The sequence below is a fragment of the Salmo salar genome, chromosome ssa02 (genome assembly GCF_905237065.1).
Source record: "Salmo salar chromosome ssa02, Ssal_v3.1, whole genome shotgun sequence".
NCBI classification, from domain to species: Eukaryota; Metazoa; Chordata; class Actinopteri; order Salmoniformes; family Salmonidae; genus Salmo; species Salmo salar.
In genome coordinates, this window is record NC_059443.1 from 26,208,168 (window position 1) to 26,222,961 (window position 14,794).

Below are 14,794 nucleotides of genomic sequence, written 5' to 3' on the forward strand. Positions count from 1 at the left end.
CAGCAGTGACGCCAATGTAGAGTGTGCCACCATCACACCTTTCAGCAGTCTGAGGCACAAATAAGTATTTACACACTCTTCCACTGATAAGGGGTTCTCACATTGGACCCTAAACAGGAAATGTAGAAAAACAGTCTCCATTTCTAAACGCTTACAGGCCTGGCATGACCATACAGCTGTATTTTATTTGAATTGACCATTACATTTTTTTACACTGATATATACTGTAAGTTAGGCCCTCCTGAGGGCAGATAATGGCATTTGAATCTACAAGGCATTTGAATCTACTTCTCAGTAGATGTGTTTCATTCAATTCATGTCTTCTATATCTGTACCAGTCATTGAATGGGATGAACCAGTCACTGTCTCAGTGTCAATGTATCAGTCAATTAATGGGTATATGATTTGAGAAGAAAATCACCCTTGATGTAATACAGATTTGGCCTATCACAAGTGAAATAAGTAGTTGTGACTTTGGAATGGCATTGACCTTCTTGATAGCTTTACAGTTAATCAGGGAACGTAGAAACGTGTGTATTCTGATAAGACAGGTACAAGCCCTACGCACAAGGCCATTGGCACTGATATGAAAGAGCCACCAAAGTGGGTAGGGTACGCTTTGCCACTCACCTTAATAGGGGTGACATTGGCTACTCTTAAAATAACACTGCCATTTTGGGGCGGGTAGAGAAGGTGACGGCGGTGCAGTAGTATATAAAGCTGAGCCAACAGTCTGGTCCTGCTCTGGAGGTTGGGGATTTTACACTGAGGAACGTCCCTAGTGAGGATATAAAGACGCTTCCAAGATTTCGGGGGAAAAGAGGACTGAGCGTTGGACTTCAATAGATTTGGGCAGGCCCTCCACCATGAGTAAAGGGGTAGGTTACCCATTTATGTGATTAATCAAAGCTCTGATCAAATTACCATGAATTAAATTAGATTTTCCTTCAATGATCAAGGATATTGTTTATTCATCCCCTAGCAAGATGATACAGGATGTCATCTCTTTGTCTCCAGGACTCTTACGACATGTTTGAGATGAATGGAGAGGTGGATGTCAAGATGAAGAAAAAGAAGAAGATAAAGAAGAAGGAAAGGCTAGAGGGCATGAAGAAGGAGATGGACATTGTGAGTGTGATTCACAAGACCAGAAGGAGAGAGAGCTGGAGAGAATATGCCAAATTAAATGAAATGGGACAGAATTGCAGCATAAATACATTGTAGCTTTTACAGTCTGTCAATCTTTACAGGATGACCACGAGATCACAATAGAAGAGCTAGAGATGAGGTATACCACCAGTGTTACCAAGGTAACTAAACTACCATGGGGTTTCTGTCTGTCTGTCTGTGTCTGTCTGTCCTGTGTCTGTGTCTGTGTCTGTGTCTGTGTCTCTGTCTGTCTGTCTGTCTGTCTGTCTGTCTGTCTGTCTGTCTGTCTGTCTGTCTGTCTGTCTGTCTGTCTGTCTGTCTGTCTGTCTGTCTGTCTGTCTGTCTGTCTGTCTGTCTGTCTGTCTGTCTGATGAAACAGACTGTTGCTAATATAGAGTAAATGCCCCCTCTCTCCCTCTCGCTCACTCTCTCCCCCCTCCTCCTCCACCTTCCCTCCCCTCAGGGCCTGACCTCCAGCAAAGCTGCGGAGGTTCTGGAGCGGGACGGCCCCAACGAACTGCTGCCCCCCAAAGGGACCCCAGAGTACGTCAAGTTTGCCCGCCAGCTGGCCGGAGGGCTGCAGTGTCTGATGTGGGTGGCAGCCGTCATCTGCTTCATTGCTTTCGGCATCGAGTTCTCCAGGGGAACCCTTGGCTGCTTTGACGATGTGAGGAGGATGGGGCGGGGAGAGAAAAAGAGGGAGGAGAGAGGAAGGGTAGGAGGAGGGGGAGGAGAGAGGTGGAGGCAGAGGTAGAGTAGGAGTAGGAGTAGGAGACTGAAGTTACACTGGGAGGGTGAAGGAGATGCTAAAGTTACATTGGGAGGGTGAAGTAGATGTTAAAGTTACATTTGGAGGGTGAAGGAGGGGCTAAAGTTACATTTGGAGGGTGAAGGAGAGGCTAGTTACATTGGGAGGGTGAAGGAGAGGCTAGTTACATTGGGAGGGTGAAGGAGAGGCTAGTTACATTGGGAGGCTGAAGGAGAGGCTAAAGTTGCACTGGGAGGCTGAAGGGAGGCTAAAGTTACACTGGGAGGCTGAAGGGAGGCTAAAGTTGCACTGGGAGGCTGAAGGGAGGCTAAAGTTGCACTGGGAGGCTGAAGGGAGGCTAAAGTTGCACTGGGAGGCTGAAGGAGAGGCTAAAGTTGCACTGGGAGGCTGAAGAGAGGCTAAAGTTACACTGGGAGGCTGAAGGAGAGGCTAAAGTTGCACTGGGAGGCTGAAGGGAGGCTAAAGTTACACTGGGAGGCTGAAGGAGAGGCTAAAGTTACACTGGGAGGCTGAAGGGAGGCTAAAGTTGCACTGGGAGGCTGAAGGAGAGGCTAAAGTTGCACTGGGAGGCTGAAGGGAGGCTAAAGTTGCACTGGGAGGCTGAAGGGAGGCTAAAGTTGCACTGGGAGGCTGAAGGAGAGGCTAAAGTTACACTGGGAGGCTGAAGGGAGGCTAAAGTTACACTGGGAGGCTGAAGGAGAAAATACTGTATGTGAAGAAAGGGGAATACATACGAATACAACATGTATTACAGTTTCAATATAATGTGACTGTTTGTTTCATCACTGTTTCTCTGTGACCACACCTGTCTACAGCTGTACCTCGCCATCACTCTGATCACTGTTGTTGTGGTGACTGGCTGTTTCGGTTACTACCAAGAGTTTAAGAGCACCAACATCATTGCCAGCTTCAAAAATCTAGTGCCACAGGTAAAGATATGGAAATACATTATAACTAAATAAATACATTATAACTAAGGAAATACATTATAACTAAGGATATGCATTATAACTAAGGAAATACATTATACCTAGAGAAATACATTATAACTAAATAAATACATTATAACTAAGGAAATACATTATAACTAAAGAAATACATTATAACTAGAGAAATACATTATAACTAAGGAAATACATTATAACTAGAGAAATACATTATAAGTAAGGAAATACATTATAACTAAGGAAATACATTATAACTAGAGAAATACATTATAACTAAAGAAATACATTATAACTAAAGAAATAGATTATAACTAGGGATATACATTATACATTATTAACAGACCAGGAAAAACTCCTGGCCCTAAATACCCATACAACAGTTACTTTGTTATTGTAAGAAATGGTTTACTTTCATGACAAATATATTCCTTTCATCAAGACAGATCATAATCCACTCACTACTGCACTGAGGCAAGGCAGTCAGTCCATCAATCAATCATTGAAAGACAGGGATTTGGTATAACCATCTATCTCTTTCTAGCAAGCCCTGGTGATCCGTGACGGGCAGAAGAACCAGATCAATGCCATGGACCTGGTGGTGGGAGACCTGGTGGAGATTAAGGGTGGGGACCGCGTGCCTGCTGACATCCGCATCATCTTTGCCCAGGGCTGTAAGGTAGGTACACTAGGCCACCAGTTCCCATTATAGACCACTAACACACTTTCAACCCAGAAGTAATGGCTAAGGGTGTTGATGCAGGTTGAGCAGGAATGTGAACATAGAGCTAGGATTCAGGTTAGAATTAGTGTTAGGGTTATAGCCCTAGCTGAAGCTAGGATTAGGGTTGATCCAGGATGTGGACATGAAGCTAGGGTTAGGGCTAGGTTTAAGGTTGACCCGGGGTGTGGACATGAAGCTAGGGTAAGGGCTAGGTTTAAGGTTGACCCGGGGTGTGGACATGAAGCTAGGGTTAGGGTTAGGGTTAGGTTATGCAGAAGACCCGGGTTTGAACCCTGGTCGATTTCATATGTTATAACCCTGTCAGTTCCTTGATCTCATCATCCCCTCCAGGTGGATAACTCATCCCTGACAGGAGAGTCAGAGCCCCAGAGCAAAACCCCGGAGTGTACCCACGAGAACCCCCTAGAGACCAAGAACATCGCCTTCTTCTCCACCACCTGCCTGGAAGGTAGACACATCACAGGGGGCTGCTGAGGGGAGGACGGCTCATAATAATGGCTGGAATGGAGTAAATGGAATTGCATCAAACACATGGAAACAATGTGTTTGATGAGTTCGATACCATTCCATTTATTCCGGACGATGAGCCCGTCCTCCCCAATTAAAGTGCCACCAACCTCCTGTGCTACCTAAACACACACACACACACACACACACACACACACACACACACACACACACACACACACACACACACACACACACACACACACACACACACACACACACACACACATTGCCTGAAAGGTACTACAGAAGGACACCAGAGGAGGTTGGTCGGAGGAGTTATAGGAAGATGGGCTCATTTTAATGGCTGAAATGGAGTAAATGGAACAGAGTCAAGCATGTTGCTTCCATGTGTTTGATGTGTTTTGTAGTATTGGTACCATTCCATTGATTCCACCACCAGCCTCCTTTGACAGACACACCCCTTATTCAATCACACACAGAAAAGATTCACACAGAAACACTTACACTCATAACAACAAAAATTTGCAAAAACATCAACATTATACTCATAATGTAATCTAAAATCCCCTTTCCTCTGCTTGGCCCCTACCAGGAGTGGCCACAGGAACGGTCATCAACACGGGTGACCGCACCATCATTGGCCGCATTGCCAGCTTGGCGTCAGGCGTAGGCAATGAGAAGACGCCAATTGCCATAGAGATTGAGCACTTTGTTGACATCATTGCTGGGCTGGCCATCTTCTTTGGCTTCACCTTCTTCGTGGTGGCCATGTTTATCGGCTATGCCTTCCTGGAGGCTATGATCTTCTTCATGGCCATCGTGGTGGCTTATGTACCTGAGGGGCTGCTGGCTACTGTCACTGTGAGTCAACACTGAGGCTTTGGTCTGTTTAGGCCTATATCAAGTTGGTTATTAACAGTTTTCATCAACCATCTCCCTCTCTCTCCCCCTAGGTGTGTCTGTCGCTGACGGCCAAGCGTCTGGCCAGAAAGAACTGTGTGGTGAAGAACCTGGAGGCTGTGGAGACCCTGGGCTCCACCTCGGTCATCTGCTCCGACAAGACGGGCACTCTGACCCAGAACAGGATGACCGTGGCCCACCTGTGGTTTGACAATGTGATCCATGCCGCAGACACCACAGAGGACCAATCAGGTCAGAGCTTTGACCAATCATCCGAGACATGGCGATCGTTGGCGAGAGTGGCAGGACTCTGTAACCGGGCCGTCTTCAAACCCAACCAGGAGTCTCTGCCTATTCCTAGGGTGAGCAGATAGACACCAGCCTCAATATATAGATTGGCAGACACATTCATTCACAGACACATCATCAATGAAAAACTATATGATTTATGAGTTACCTTTTTCCAATGGACCTATGTGCAACAGAGAATAGTGGTGGGCGACGCCTCAGAGACAGCTCTGCTGAAGTTCACTGAGCTGGCCATAGGGAACATGATGGAATACAGGGAGCGATTCAAAAAGGTTGTTGAAGTACCATTCAACTCCACCAACAAGTTCCAGGTAAGAGGCCTGATTTTCTGATCTGATTTCAAGTCAGTCTGTTGAAAGTATGTTATATAATCTACAGTATGTTGTATAGGTGTATCATGTGACTATTAGAAATACTTTAATGGCATGACCAGAATGAGCTATTTGTGTTTGAATCGTACTCTGTCTCCCCCCGGTGGCGAGTAGCTGTCAGTGCATGAGTTGGAGGACCCCATGGACCTACGCTACCTGCTGGTGATGAAGGGGGCGCCAGAGAGGATCTTGGAGCGCTGCTCCACCATCCTGATCAAGGGCCAGGAGATGCCTCTGGAGGAACAGTGGAGAGAGGCCTTCCAGACCGCATACATGGACTTGGGGAGCCTGGGGGAGAGAGTGCTGGGTAAGGGACAGTGTTGGGGTGTAGTGAACTACATGTAATTCAACTAGTAATTGAACTACATTTTGCAGTAACTTGGTGGTGGTTGAACTATATTCAAATCTTGGAAGTGTTTTCAATAGTTTAACTTTTTTAGTGTTACTTTTTGGGCCATATAGCGTTGTAGCTAACTACTGGAACTACAGAGTACTTTTTTTGGCTAAAATAAAATATGGGAGAAGTAGGCAAAAATGTCCTTTCTTTTTCGGCATCAGACCTGCCAAATATTTTGTGTTTAATAGGTTAAATGACACATTCTGTTAACATCTGACTGCAGAGTGAACTGTTCTTGCAATTTGTAGTCTATGACATTTCAGATTTAGATATGATAATTTATCACAAAGTAGTTATCACGACGTTAATTACTTTTCTAAGTAACTTTAGTTAAGTAAACTGTTTTATTATGATGGCTTTAATGTAGCTTAACTTGCATTATTTTGTAGCTCGTTAAACAATATTTTCAGAGTGGCTTCCCCAACACTGGTAAGGGACCGTACAAGGCTATAGGAAACCATGCACAAAGGTTGAAGGAACAAGCCAAGAGAGAAAAGCAACAGGATCAATTGACTGCAAGAGAGGATGAGGGGAGAAAAATCACATCTAGAAAATGTGAAAATACAAGATAGTACCACAGTAGCTTTATAAGCTATCAGGGGGAAATTGGTACCTTAATGGTATCTCTTCTTTGGGCCCATAAATACCCACTAACCCCTCCAATCTGTCCAAACATTTATCTCCAGGTTTCTGTCACATCTATCTGAATGAGAATGAGTTCCCTCGTGGTTACAAGTTTGACTCTGATGAGATGAACTTCACCACGTCTGGTTTGTGTTTTGCTGGACTTATATCCATGATCGACCCACCCCGCGCCACTGTGCCTGACGCTGTCATGAAGTGCCGCACGGCTGGAATAAGGGTACGAGGGTAAAATGGGGGAGAGTTCGGGCAAAGGGGAAAGACAGAAAGAGAAAAATAGAGAGAGGGAGTTAGAACGTACAGTGCCTTGTAAAAGTATTCACCACCGTTGGCGTTTTTCCTATTTTGTTGCATTACAACCTGTAATTTAAATAGATTTTATTTGGATTTCATGTAATGGACATACACAAAATAGTCCAAATTGGTGAAGTGAAATGAAAAAAATTACTTGTTTAAAAAAAACTAGGGAAAAAAACGGAAAAGTGGTGCGTGCATATTTATTCACCCCCTTTGCTATGAAGCCCCTGAATAAGATCGGGTGCAACCAATTACCTTCAGAAGTCACATAATTAATTAAATAACGTCCCCCTGTATGCAATATAAGTGGCACATGATCTGTCACATGATCTCAGTATATATACACCTGTTCTGAAAGGCCCCAGAGTCTGCAACACCACTAAGCAAGGGGCACCACCAAGCAAGCGGCTCCATGAAGACCAAGGAGCTTTCCAAACAGGTCAGGGACAAAGTTGTGGAGAAGTACAGATCAGGGTTGGTTATAAAAAAATATCCGAAACTTTGAACATCCCACGGAGCACCATTAAATCCATTAATAAAAAATTTAAAGAATATGGCACCTCAACAAACCTGCCAAGAGAGGACCACCCACCAAAACTCACAGACCAGGCAGGAGGGCATTAATCAGAGAGGCAACAAGGAGACCAATGATAACCCTGAAGGAGCTGCAAAGCTCCACAGCGGAGATTGGAGTATCTGTCACTTTAAGCCGTACACTCCACAGAGATGGGCTTTATGGAAGAGTGGCCAGAAAAAAGCCATTGCTTAAAGAAAAAAATAAGCAAACACGTTTGGTGTTCGCCAAAAGGCATGTGGGAGACTCCCCAAACATATGGAAGAAGGTACTCTGGTCAGATGAGACAAAAATGTAGCTTTTTGGCCATCAAGGAAAATGCTACGTCTGGCACAAACCCAACACCTCTCATCACCCCGAGAACATCATCCCCACAGTGAAGCATGGTGGTGGCAGCATCATGCTGTGGGGATGTTTTTCATCGGCAGGGACTGGGAAACTGGTCAGAATTGAAGGAATGATGGATGGCGCTAAATACAGGGAAAATCTTGATGGAAACTTGTTTCAGTCTTCCAGAGATACGAGACTGGGATGGAGGTTGACCTTCCAGCAGAACAATGACCCTAAGCATACTGCTAAAACAACACCTGAGTGGTTTAAGAGGAAACATTTAAATGTCTTGAAATGGCCTAGTCAAAGCTCAGACCTCAATCCAATTGAGAATATGTGGTATGACTTAAAGATTGCTGTACACCAACAGGAACCTATACAACTTGAAGGAGCTGGAGCAGTTTTGCCTTGAAGAATGCGCAAAAATCCCGGTGGCTAGATGTGCCAAGCTTATAGAGACATATCCCAAGAGACTTGCAGCTGTAATTGCTGCAAAAGGTGTCTCTACAAAGTATTGACTTTGGGCGGGTGAATAGTTATGCACCCTCAAGTTTTCCGTTGTTTTGTCTTATGTCTTGTTTGTTTCACAATAAAAAATATTTTGCAACTTCAAAGTGGTAGGCATGTTGTGTAAATCAAATGATACAAACCCCCAAAAAATTTATTTTAATTCCAGGTTGTAAGGCAACAAAATACAAAAAATGCCAAGGGTGGTGAATACTTTCGCCAGGCACTGTAGCTAATACAAGGTAACAGGCCATCACAGTCTCCCTCATTGTGTCACTTCAACCTATATCAACTCATTCCACTGTGACCTCCCTCAGGTAGTCATGGTGACGGGTGACCACCCGATCACGGCCAGAGCCATCGCTGCCAACGTTGGCATCATCACAGAGGGCAGTGAGACAGTAGAGGACATTGCTACCAGGAAACGCATTCCAGTGGAGCAGGTCAACAGGAGGTGGGTCTTGTTCCCCAACACCAACACGGTCTGGCAGGGTTAGGATTCTGACTCTCACTGTGGTTGATGAATCTCCTGTGACATATTTGACTATTTATACATAGTTTTGTATATCAAGTAAGGAGTGAGAACTCCTAATACTTCCAGGAGGTAATAACACTAAACACTGTCAGTGGATTAGACATGTATATTCTATTCTATCATATTCTAATCTATTCTATGTGGTCTTCAGGGATGCCCGTGCCTGTGTGATCAGTGGTGGTCAGCTGAAGGACATGAGCAGTGAAGAGCTGGACGAAGCGTTGAGGAGTCACCCTGAAATGGTGTTCGCCCGCACCTCCCCCCAGCAGAAACTCATCATCGTGGAGAGCTGTCAGCGCCTGGTGAGCCCCCCACACACTCACACACACACACACACACACACACATATACCAAGTCTTTAGTCACACTGCATTCCAGAGAGATTTTTGGTTTGGCATACCCTTCTTTTTTGTCATGTTATCTCTCTCAAACTCTCTCCTTCCCTCTCTTTCTCTCTCACTCTCTCACTTTCTCTCTCACTAAGGGCTCCATTGTGGCTGTGACAGGCGATGGGGTGAACGACTCCCCTGCGTTGAAAAAGGCAGACATCGGTATTGCCATGGGCATAGCTGGCTCCGATGCAGCTAAGAATGCAGCTGACATGATTCTGCTGGATGACAACTTTGCCTCCATCGTCACAGGGGTGGAGCAGGGTGAGTGAGAGTGTCTTAGCAAATCATAAAACACAACAATAGCCATTTTAACAGGCTGATTACAATTGAAATGTATCCTGTGAACCAATATAAGTTAAGCCTTCATGATATTGAGGGATTGATTTTGACCATATCTGACACCTAGGCCGTCTGATCTTTGACAACCTGAAGAAATCCATTGCGTACACACTGACCAAGAACATTCCGGAGCTCACACCCTACCTCATCTACATCACTGTCAGTGTTCCTCTGCCATTGGGCTGCATCACCATCCTCATGATCGAGCTGGCCACTGACATTGTGAGTCTCCTCTTCCTCACCCCTCATCCCCCTGCACTATAAGACCATTCTAGAATGATGCCGATTATCCTTCTTCTATCCCACAGTTTCCCTCTGTGTCTCTGGCCTATGAGAAGGCAGAGAGTGATATTATGCATCTGAAACCCAGGAACCCACGTAAGGATAGGTTGGTGAACGAATCTCTGGCTGCCTACTCCTACTTCCAGATTGGTGAGGGTTCATGTCTATTCCTGCAGTATATAAATGTCTGGAAAAGGCCTTGCTTTTTCACTAGGTCCTTTGAGCCCGATTGATCCTTGAAGCTGAATGATTTATTGATCAATAATCAAGGTGATAAGCTACAAATAGTCTATTAGTACATTTTTCATGTCCAATGTTCTCCTCCCTCCCTCTATTTTGGTTTATCTCTCCCCCTCTCCCCCTCTTCCCTTATCCAGGAGCGATCCAGTCTTTCGCTGGTTTCACAGACTACTTTACAGCGATGGCCCAGGAAGGCTGGTATCCCCTGCTGTGTGTGGGGCTCAGGTCCCACTGGGAGAACGTCCATCTGCAGGACCTGCAGGACAGCTATGGCCAGGAGTGGGTGAGTGTGTGTGGCTTACTGTAGGATAGATATGGCCAGGAGTGGGAGAGTGTGTGTGGTTTACTGTAGGATAGATATGGCCAGGAGTGGGAGAGTGTGTGTGGTTTACTGTAGGATAGATATGGCCAGGAGTGGGAGAGTGTGTGTGACTTACTGTAGGATAGATATGGCCAGGAGTGGGAGTGTGTGTGGTTTACTGTAGGATAGATATGGCCAGGAGTGGGTGAGTGTGTGTGACTTACTGTAGGATAGATATGGCCAGGAGTGGGAGAGTGTGTGTGACTTACAGTAGGATAGATATGGCCAGGAGTGGTTGAGTGTGTGTGGTTTACTGTAGGATAGATATGGCCAGGAGTGGTTCAGTGTGTGTGGTTTACTGTAGGATAGATATGGCCAGGAGTGGGAGAGTGTGTGTGGTTTACTGTAGGATAGATATGGCCAGGAGTGGGAGAGTGTGTGTGGTTTTCTGTAGGATAGATATGGCCAGGAGTGGGAGAGTGTGTGTGACTTACTGTAGGATAGATATGGCCAGGAGTGGGAGTGTGTGTGGTTTACTGTAGGATAGATATGGCCAGGAGTGGGTGAGTGTGTGTGACTTACTGTAGGATAGATATGGCCAGGAGTGGGAGAGTGTGTGTGGTTTTCTGTAGGATAGATATGGCCAGGAGTGGGAGAGTGTGTGTGACTTACTGTAGGATAGATATGGCCAGGAGTGGGAGTGTGTGTGGTTTACTGTAGGATAGATATGGCCAGGAGTGGGTGAGTGTGTGTGACTTACTGTAGGATAGATATGGCCAGGAGTGGGAGAGTGTGTGTGACTTACAGTAGGATAGATATGGCCAGGAGTGGTTGAGTGTGTGTGGTTTACTGTAGGATAGATATGGCCAGGAGTGGTTCAGTGTGTGTGGTTTACTGTAGGATAGATATGGCCAGGAGTGGGAGAGTGTGTGTGGTTTTCTGTAGGATAGATATGGCCAGGAGTGGGAGAGTTTTTATGTAGATATGGCCAGGAGTGGGTGAGTGTGTGTGACTTACTGTAGGATAGATATGGCCAGGAGTGGGAGAGTGTGTGTGACTTACTGTAGGATAGATATGGCCAGGAGTGGTTAGTGTGTGGTTTACTGTAGGATAGATATGGCCAGGAGTGGTTCAGTGTGTGTGGTTTACTGTAGGATAGATATGGCCAGGAGTGGGAGAGTGTGTGTGGTTTACTGTAGGATAGATATGGCCAGGAGTGGGAGTGTGTGTGTGGGTTACTGTAGGATGGATATGGCCAGGAGTGGGAGTGTGTGTGGCTTACTGTAGGATAGATATGGCCAGGAGGGGATTTGTGTGTGTGTGTGTGTGTGTGTGTGTGTGTGTGTGTGTGTGTGTGTGTGTGTGTGTGTGTGTGTGTGTGTGTGTGTGTGTGTGTGTGTGTGTGTGTGTGTGTGTGTGTGTGTGTCTTATGGCCAGTACTGGACGAGTGCGTGTAACTTTACAGCACCCTCACTTACCTGTAACTCCTGGAAATGTCTATTGAAAATCTCCTGTCTTCTCTGTTCTGCAGACATACGCCCAGCGTCTGTATCAGCAGTACACCTGCTACACTGTCTTCTTCATCAGTATCGAGATCTGCCAGATCGCTGACGTGTTGATCAGGAAAACCCGCCGTCTGTCCATCTTCCAGCAGGGCTTCTTTAGGTCTGTGGATGTTGACTGCATGGAATAAATGTCTCTTACTCCCTACATAAAATCATATACTCCATGTTATGCATCGTTCATGAAAGGATGGTAGCAGAGAAGGCTTCCAACAAAATAACTTAGGATGTATCAATCTTGATGGGACTAATAAAACATTGTTTGACCATCCTCCATGTATTCTATTTGTGTGCAGGAACAAGGTGCTGGTGAGTGCCATCGTCTTCCAGCTGTTACTGGGTAACCTGCTGTGCTACTGCCCAGGGATGCCTAACATTTTCAACTTCATGCCCATTAGGTACTGTTACACTCTGTTTGACTTGAATGGTTGACGATTCATCTTCTCTGTCATTGTTTTGATGGCTTTCATGTTGGTTTGTTCATGCGTGTAACTCCCCCTTACAGGGGCCAATGGTGGTTTGTTCCAATCCCATACGGAATTCTAATCTTTGTCTATGACGAGATCAGAAAGCTGGGGGTCAGAAGACATCCAGGAAGTAAGTAGCCTTGCTTGGTGCTGTCTTATCCATCCATTCATCTATCTATCCACCCATCCATCCATCTATTTATCATCCATCTATCCATCCATTCCTTGTAGTAGTCCGCCCTAATTCTGATTATTTCCATTCCCCTCTCACAGGTTGGTGGGACCAGGAGCTGTATTATTGAGAGAAGAGGGAAGATATCTAGACCAGAGCCATAGGTATTAAGATGCAGGTTAGCGTTTTCCGTCAATAATCTTGTTCTGGAGGCAGCTCTGCTCTGCAGTGGTCACTAGCTGGCACAGCCACAAAGTCATAAAATCTGATTTTAATCCTAACCCTAACCTTAACCCTAACCTTAACCACACTGCTAACCCTAGCTAATGGCTAATCCTAAGCTTAAATTCATTTTTGTTTTCATGAATTTTTACAATAAGTCAAATTTGACTTTGCAGCAGGCCTATGAGGAAATCGCTCAGTTCTGCTACTAGAACAAGACTCATGACAATAAACGTCAACCTGTTATACAAACCGAGTCTGGCTAGCAAACTGTCCTCCATCTTGGCCCCAAACATTCCATTACAAACATTGGTGCCATGGTGTCCATTACAATTTAAATGTCTAACAAGGTTTGCCAAACTCTATACAAGTGTAGCTCTGAATATCCTAAACCATTTCTGATATGGAACCAAATATTATACATTGAAATAATAACCATAAATTCTTATGTGATATGTTTTTAAAGACACACCTCCATGTTCTAATACAAAAAATAAGAATGCTTGATGTGAGTTTGTCATATGAATTTTAATTTAGAATCCTTTCCTTTTGTAAATCCAGTATGTATATGTCTGTGTGTGATTGCCTTTTGCTTCTGAATTCCATTGCCTTTTTATGTATAACATCAAACATATTTGCCGTCAAGGGTTCTTTCTTGGTGATAATGTTGACGGTACAGTAGCCTATATGCATTGTATTTCTGTATTTGTATGAATAAAGTGTGTCAAATACAATGTATTGTATGACTTCATATTCTAGAGAGATACCTGTAATGTTTCTTCACCATTCTGATTTCAATTCAAATTAATGAATCACTTTTATTAAAAGCCAGACACTCAGGGGTTTTGTACATTGTGTAGCTCAGTCTACCTCTGGTTGATCTAATCTTATCCTGTCCTACATCTGTCCACACAGATGGTAATATAGCTTTGACACCTCCACAGTGAAAAAAGCTTACCAATATTGAGGGATATGATGTCATTGATCCTTTCCTTTTGGGTCATTTCAACGCACGATGGCGCCATTGAGAAAAGTAGGCTACAATGTGTTCAAGGTTTGACACAACGACTATGGTTTGACAGCTTCACATATTATTATTCCTATACATATATTTTTACGCAACTCACCATATGTGATGTAACATTTAATATACACCCTGTTCAATCAGATTAGAGAGTAATCTAGTCGATTTAAAAACTCAACGTTTAGGTAGCATACCACCATAGCGGTTAAAAGCTTTAGGCCAGTAACCAAAAAGTCGCAGGTTTGAATCCCCGAGCCGGCAAGGTGGAAAAATCTGCCTTTCTGCCCTTGAGCAAGGCAGTTAACACCCAACAATATCTGTTCTCCGGGCGCCGATGACGAGTGAGGCAGAACTCACACCTCTGATTCAGAGGGGTAGGGTTTAATGCGGAAGATACATTTCAGTTGAATGTATTCAATTGTGCAACTGAGTAGGTATCCCACTTTCCATTTTTTTCCCTAGAGATATTATTTTACACTGAGAAATTAGATTAGTTAAATTTGCTATTACATTGAGATCGTGTGTAACTACAATGGATGGATGATGATTCATCAAAATGTGGTCTCATAAGGTTTCATCCATGGGGTTTCCACAGAGGCACGCATCATATCTCACGTAGCCCAGCAGCCGGATGCTCTGCAGAACACTAGCCCAGACAGTCACGTGCTGCAGCATGTGGAATTTTAGAGTAGTACTCTCAGAGTTTTCTATCAAATTATGCAAATGAACGACTTTTCCATTAATGATCCGTTATTATGGTTATGGTTCCGTGTGTGAAAATAATATAAAATACTCATTTCAATTTCTGTCCATAAAAAAAAACATTCGTAGCATATTTTGATTATATTTCTAA

The 14,794-nt window shown here is 44.4% G+C and overlaps 1 protein-coding gene across 1 annotated transcript; it reads left to right on the plus strand.

Annotated features, from left to right (window-relative positions):
* Positions 1-730: 730 nt before the first annotated feature.
* LOC106577750 (potassium-transporting ATPase alpha chain 1) lies at positions 731-13,651 on the plus strand. The gene is made up of 22 exons (XM_014156070.2): positions 731-878; positions 1,018-1,128; positions 1,251-1,310; positions 1,613-1,816; positions 2,734-2,847; positions 3,407-3,541; positions 3,938-4,055; positions 4,671-4,939; positions 5,032-5,340; positions 5,464-5,598; positions 5,773-5,965; positions 6,742-6,917; positions 8,723-8,859; positions 9,092-9,242; positions 9,425-9,593; positions 9,739-9,893; positions 9,980-10,103; positions 10,331-10,476; positions 12,026-12,159; positions 12,353-12,454; positions 12,562-12,653; positions 12,797-13,651. Exons 1-22 carry the CDS (start codon positions 867-869, stop codon positions 12,823-12,825), a joined length of 3,075 nt encoding a protein of 1,024 aa, XP_014011545.1. The 5' UTR covers positions 731-866; the 3' UTR covers positions 12,826-13,651.
* The last annotated feature ends 1,143 nt before the right edge of the window (positions 13,652-14,794 follow it).

What these genes read in the sequence shown, in the direction of transcription:
- LOC106577750 (XM_014156070.2), top strand. An exon ending in TCGAGCTGGCCACTGACATT is followed by an intron (nt 9,894 to 9,979) that starts GTGAGTCTCCTC and finishes TCTATCCCACAG; the next exon opens with TTTCCCTCTGTGTCTCTGGC. An exon ending in ACAGCTATGGCCAGGAGTGG is followed by an intron (nt 10,477 to 12,025) that starts GTGAGTGTGTGT and finishes TCTGTTCTGCAG; the next exon opens with ACATACGCCCAGCGTCTGTA.